Source organism: Zonotrichia albicollis, chromosome 29 (assembly GCF_047830755.1).
Source record: "Zonotrichia albicollis isolate bZonAlb1 chromosome 29, bZonAlb1.hap1, whole genome shotgun sequence".
NCBI lineage: Eukaryota > Metazoa > Chordata > Aves > Passeriformes > Passerellidae > Zonotrichia > Zonotrichia albicollis.
The window spans coordinates 3,324,297-3,330,523 of record NC_133847.1 but is presented as its reverse complement, the minus strand read 5'-3'; the positions used below and the strand labels follow the sequence as shown (position 1 = coordinate 3,330,523).

The following is a 6,227-nucleotide window of genomic DNA, read 5'->3' as shown; positions in this document are numbered from 1 at the left end:
GTGCTGGGAGCTCAGCCAGGTCCTGCTCTGTGATCAACCAGCCCAGAGCTGTGCAGCTGCTGCAGGGAGGGCCCAGCCTGGCCCAGCCTGGAGCTCCTGTGCAATTCCAGCAGGGAGGGAGGGCTGGGAACGGCTCAGGGCACACAGGAACCCTCCCAGCTCTGGCTCCAGTTCCCTTTCCCTGGACAGCAGGAGCACAGGGAGCAGCGCTGGTGTCACAGTGACAGAATGAAAGCACAGCTCTGCTGTGGGTCGGTGGAATTGCAGTGCCTGAAAGCACTGCAGGACCTGCAGCTCCCCTGTGTGCTGAGCTGGCTGCAGTTGCTGTGTCCAAGTGAAATAAACTCCTCTGGTTGTGTCTCTGAGCTCTCTCTGGTTGCTGGCACGGAGCAGGGGGGGTTTGCTCAGGCAGGGAGAGCTGAGCTGTGCCCAGGGCACCAAGCACAGGGACGGTGCCACCCTTGAGCTGTGCCAGGGCACTGCCCATGCCAGGCTCTGTCCTGCAGGGGGGACCCTCAAATCCCACAGGAGCTGCCCCACACAAACCCTGCTCCAAGGGCAGGGACCCCTCACTGAGCAGACAAAGCTCTGCTGGATTAAGGGACACGGGAGTCACCCCAGGTTTAAATAATTCCCTTTTCCTTGGCTTTTCCTGTGCCATGAGGGGTTTTGGGAAAGCCACACTGCCATCCCTGGAGAAACAACACAACTGAAAAACACTTCCAAGTTTTACTTTTCCATCTTACTTTATTTCACTTTTTCTAGAAAATTCCTCCATAGTTCCACAAATTTAACAAAAAGTTTAAAATTCAGGACAAACAATCCTGTAACGTATTACAAACATGAGTTTTTTTGTGTATTTTTTTTTCTTTTTAATCTTGCAGTTAGTCTTGGCTCAGCTGCATTTCTTCCAGCTGAGTGAAGAACTTTTCTCCCAACAGAACTTTTAAAATCCTCAGGTGCTGAGGTATTTAATACCTCGGCTCTAGGCAGAAATACAATTAAAAATTCTCTAGAAGTTGAAGTACTTACATTTTTCTTTAGGAGTGCAAACTCATCTTGTCAGTTTTTGATGGCTATCAAAGGAAAGCAACACCCACCTGGGTCCTTTGAGCACTGATTCACCCGTGCCAGGTGCACCAGGGGAGTCTCAGCAGGGAGGAGCCTCCTGGGAGCAGAGCTGGCTCCAGCACATCCCCAATGGAAAAGTGGAGCTGGAGCCTCTCTGGGCTCTGCTCCTGGAGAGGCCCCTCCTGGAGGGACGTTTTAGCTCTCTCACCATCAAACACGGTCCAAGATGTGACAATGAAACTGTTTCTGGATTGTTGCATCAATGCTCGGCTCCTTCTGATGCTCCCAGGGCACCCCACGATCCCACAGGTGGCAGAGATTGCACTTCCATGGCTGCAGCCGGAGCTCAGGCACAAACACCCAGCTGGGCTCTGCTGCCAAGCCAGCCTTCCTCTCCTCTCCTCTCCTTTTATTAAACTTTCCTAATGGTCATGTCAGTAATCAAAGCCTCGAGGCTCAGCACACGGCAGAGCCAGGGGAAGGCTCCTGACCCTCCTGGAGGATGGAGGAGCCGAATCCCGAGCCTGCCTCCAACACGATTCCAGCTCGGGCTGCCAGCACCGGCTGTGCCAGCAGCAGCACCACAAGGAACAGGGAAAAGGAACAGAGGCAAAAGGAACAGAGTCCTGCCCACTTTCCTTGGAAAAACCATTATGGCTACAAGTCAATTTGGGATTCTTTTTTTTGTTTTCTTCCTTTTTTAAACAACGCAAGCTACTACACATCCTCGAGGACCTGAAGCAATGCCCACAGCAGCACTGCCCCCTCCTTCCTAGAGTACAATAATCCATCCATGCTCTCAAGAGTGACACAAGAACAAACACTTTATCCACAAAAACCTGTACACGGCATGTTCAGAACAGCGTTCAGCCAGCCTAGAGGGAATCACACAGGGACCTGCAGGGGGACACAAGGTGAGGCCCAAAGTGACCAACCCTGCTCTGCAGCCACCCCTCCTGTGCTCCCCACGCTACCACATACCCCAAAAAACATCAACTCTGTAGAACAACTAAGTACTTGCAAAAACCTTTTAGTAACAAATCAGCATGTGCACACAATGGAGAGGAACTATTGCTGGGGAACAATCCTACCTCGGGTTTTCAGGGGTGGGGGGATTATAAACAGTCTAAAAAAATCCATGTGTAAAATACTTCTTATAAAAACCAAACGAAATCCCTATCAATGCTCAGCAGACTGACCAACAAAGTCACTTCCAGGACAGGACGATGCCATGGCAGGCTCAGAAGAGCCTCCTGCAGGTGTGCCAGGGGCAGGGTGGCACCTCCAGTGCCTTGAGGGGCAGCTCTGGAGCTGGGACAGTCTGCGAGCGCAGGAGGAGGGGGCAGCACTCAGTGGAGCTGGGGCTCAGCCTGGCCGCCCTCAGTGCCACCAGCCCCACGCCAGGGTGCCAGTGTGGGCACAGAGCTGCCACCCCCTGGCACGGCCCCTCAGGGACACAGGCTGTGACCAGGGTGGGTGTCCTGCTGCCACCTCCCCCTCTGCTCCCTGGCCTTTCCATCCAGCCCTGGCATCGCCCAGCAAGAAAGAAAAGAGCTGAGATCACTGGCGTGACAGGGTTTGCACCCAGCATGAGCTTGAATTCCATATATATATATATATACACACACATATATATATATATATACACACACACAACACATGAAAGGTGGTACAAGGACAAAATTAATGGGAATCGGGTCAACATGACCCAACTCAAACAAGCTTATCATCATATTGCCACTTCAGTTGATTAGTTGCAACATTTCCATGATAAAGAAAGGGGGAACCCAAAACAGGGGACAGCAAACCTGGAGGGGTTCAGCCCTCCCTGGGCAGAGCAGAGGGGCTCCCACACTGCCTGTGCCCATTTGGCAAAGCTTCCAGAGCCCTTGGAAAAACCAGCAATTCCTGGGCAAATACTGAATGTGGGGAGCAGGAGTGTAACCCAGCTTGGAGGGAGGGCTGGGGGTGCCCATGCCCACCTGGACAACACTTGGAGGTCAATCCTAGTTTAACTAGAAATCCAGGGAGGGGCTGCATTAGTGTTTCTGTTTCTGCCTTTTCCTGCACAGGCAGGGGGTGGGAGAGGGAGGAGGGAACAAAGCCAGCTCCACTTTGTGTTTTATTGACATCAGCATCTCCCAGGTGTGCCCAAAGATTTCAGCTCTCCCTTGTTTTGGTTTTCCCCAAGTACAGCCACTACTATAGGGGCCACTGTAAGGAGATTCCTCTTTGAGAACACAGAACAAAACCAATCACATGTTTTGGCAAAGTTATCAAACACTGACAAATGGAAAGACGATGGGTGAGCCCCTTCTGGAGCATGGGATGCCTGGAGGTTGCTGTCCAGCTTCCTTACACTACAAATTGTCCACAAGAGTCAAATCTTATTAAGCGCCTTCCCCTGCCAGAGCCATAAAAAAACAACAGAAAAACACACCCTTAAGATCATAAGACCCAACTAGGCCCTTCTTATACATACAGTACATACATATATATAATATATATATATAAAATATACAGCTTACAGTTTTGGAGTCCTATTACAGTTAAAGCAGACTGAAAGGAGTGGGACTTTGTTTAGGAGCTCAGATCAACAAACAAGACATCTCCAAAGCCCAGCAGGAGACAGAAGGTTCCAGAGGCCTCCTCACCGAGCACAGAGGGTCCTGTCCCCACACCAGAGGGTGATCCCAGCTGGGATGGAGCTGGGATTGAGCCCCTCTCCCCTGCAGCAGAGCAGCAGGAGCCTCCTGTTGTCCCCAGTGTCCCGGCCAGCTCTGACAAAGCCGATGGCACCCCCAGGGCGCGGGGCAGAGCGGGAGGGCTCCGGTGCCGAGCTCCAGGGGAAGGGAACAGCATCCACGCTTCTTCAGAGCTCAGAGATGCCTGCAAAACGTGCTCTTGAAACACAGTTGCTCCAAGGGAAACCGAAAAGGTCGCGCTGTGCAGCCTAAGTGCAGCACGCCCGCTCTGCTGGGGCCTGGCCCACAAAGGCAGGGCTGGGCACAGGCTCAGCAAGGCGGGCGCTGGTTTGAAGCCTACAAGAAAAGTGCAGCTGGCTGAGCATTCCTAGAGCATGGCTGGTCTCTAAGGCAGTGCTTCTTCGGGTGAGGCAGGAGGATAAGAAGGCCTAGTTCCATGGGGTGGTTTCCTGGTACCAGTGGAGGGGATGTTGGGTGAAGAGCAGAGCCAGCTTGCCAGGCCCAGCGTCATGTGGCCACGGCCTCCAGGTAGCTCTGCAGCTTGCGGACGGTCGTCTCATCCAGGGAGAAGAGGTCAAAGTCAAAGGTTGTGTTGGTGACGTTGAAATGCCCGGTTTCCTCAATGAGATTCACGATCTGGAGAAGGGGGATGGATGTGAGTACAGCACAGAGGGTACAGAGCCCAGCCAGGCTTTCCCAAATAAAGCAAACCAGCTCCCCCTGCCTGCCTGACCAGCTCAGCCTGCAGAGGGATGTGGGCAGGTTTCCTTTTAATCATAAAATAACAGAATATCCTGAGCTGGGAGGGATCCCCAGTGCAGCCCCAGTCCATGCAGAGCAAACCCAACACCCCACCCTGAGCAGCCCTGGGAGCTCCTTGGCACCATTCCCTGGGCAGCCTGGGCAGTGCCCAGCAGCCTCGGGGGGCAGAACCTTGCCCTGAGCTCCATGCCAAGGCCTGGCACAGCTGCAGCCCTTGCTGGGCTCCTGTCCCTGCCCCTCCATCTCCCCCCAGGAGGAAGCTGTCAGTCAGCCCAAGCTGTCAGTCAGCCCAGGAGATGCCCCTTTGGGATTGCCACCAGCATGGCAGAGGGAAGATGCCCACACCGCACTCCAGTGCTGTTTCCAACAAAGCCATTGCAGGCACAGCTGATTTTAGTTTTTACTTGGTATTTTTGCTTTCAAAGCAAAGCAGAAGCTGTGTGGAAGGGCCTGGCTGAGCCCCTGGACCCCAGATGCAGGGACACAGGGACACAGGGACACAGGGACACAAGGACAGGGTCTGTACCTGCTGGAGCACGTTGCGCTCCCGTAGTGCCATGAGCCGCCTGTGGAGCTCCACCAGCTCATCCGTGTAGGCCTGAAACACAAACAGGGACACCTGGAGCTGCCAAAGGGACCTCCCCAGAGAGGATCACAAGAATTTGAGGCCATTTCAGACATTCCCAAGTTTTCCCCATTTTTACTGCCTCCTCCTCCTTCTCAAGTACTTCTCTTAAATGCAAGTGCTCTGAAGGCCTTTTATTGTTTGTTTATTTAATGACACCCACACCTGTAACCAGCTCCAAAAACTGGGCAGAACCTTTAAGGATCTCAGTGAGGTGAAGTTCACCTTGGTGACCCTCAGTGTGAGCTCTTCATCAGTGGGTTCTCCTAATTAACTCCAAATTACCTGAAAACATCAGTGACCAAAACCCAGCAATCTACTGAGCAATCATCTGCATCTATGTAAGGAATGTATGTAAGGAAAAATCCTTGGAGTGCACTGTATTCCCAGGTGGTTTTACCTAAACCACAGCAGGAAATAAAGGATTGCTCACAGGCTCAAAATGTTGGTTGTTCTTAGGTAAGAGTGGTTTGTTTTTTTCTTAATTTTAGGGGTTTTTTAGGCAACAGGTCTGTATCAGCAAAACTGATTTACAGAATCAGTGAATCACAGAATGGACACTGCTCTGCCCTCCCTGGAGGCAAGGAAGGAGGGAATTTCATTGAACAAACAAAGGTTCCAACTAAACCTGCAAAACAGAGCATCAAATAATCTTTAATTTAGAAGACCAAAGCCAGATGAAAGTGCCTTTTAATGAAGTGCCCCAGCACTGCAGCAGTGACCAGGCCATTGGTTCAGACAAAGGGCAAACAAACACAACAATTTCAGCATTTTGCCTATGAACACCCCCTGGGGCTCCAGCTATTTAATGTACACAATTTCTGCAGTGTCACTCTCCAGAATCTGTCCTTTCAACATCTGCTTTTTGTTAAACTCAAGCTTTTACCCTGCTGAGACAGAACAATGAACAGGCTGGGCTGATTCAGGTGGTTTTGTGCACAGTGAGGCCCAACCATCCTCTGATTAAATCCTTAATCAGAGAATCCTGGGATGGTTTGGGTTGGAGGGAGCTCAAAGCCCATCCAGTGCCAGCCCTGCCATGGCAGGGACACCTCCCACTGTCC

At 51.9% G+C, this 6,227-nt stretch overlaps 1 protein-coding gene across 2 annotated transcripts in view; it reads right to left on the bottom strand.

Moving 5' to 3' along the window:
• Positions 1 to 816: 816 nt before the first annotated feature.
• Positions 817 to 6,227, bottom strand: part of MLLT1 (MLLT1 super elongation complex subunit) — a 36,604-nt gene continuing 31,193 nt past the window's right edge. For both annotated transcript variants that reach the window (XM_074528928.1, XM_074528929.1), the window contains exons 11-12: positions 5,065 to 5,136; positions 817 to 4,412 (exon numbers count right to left, since the gene is read on the bottom strand). In XM_074528928.1, the coding sequence (XP_074385029.1) occupies positions 4,284 to 4,412; positions 5,065 to 5,136 (201 nt within the window). In that variant the 3' untranslated portion in view covers positions 817 to 4,283. The remainder of the gene's footprint in view (positions 4,413 to 5,064; positions 5,137 to 6,227) is intronic.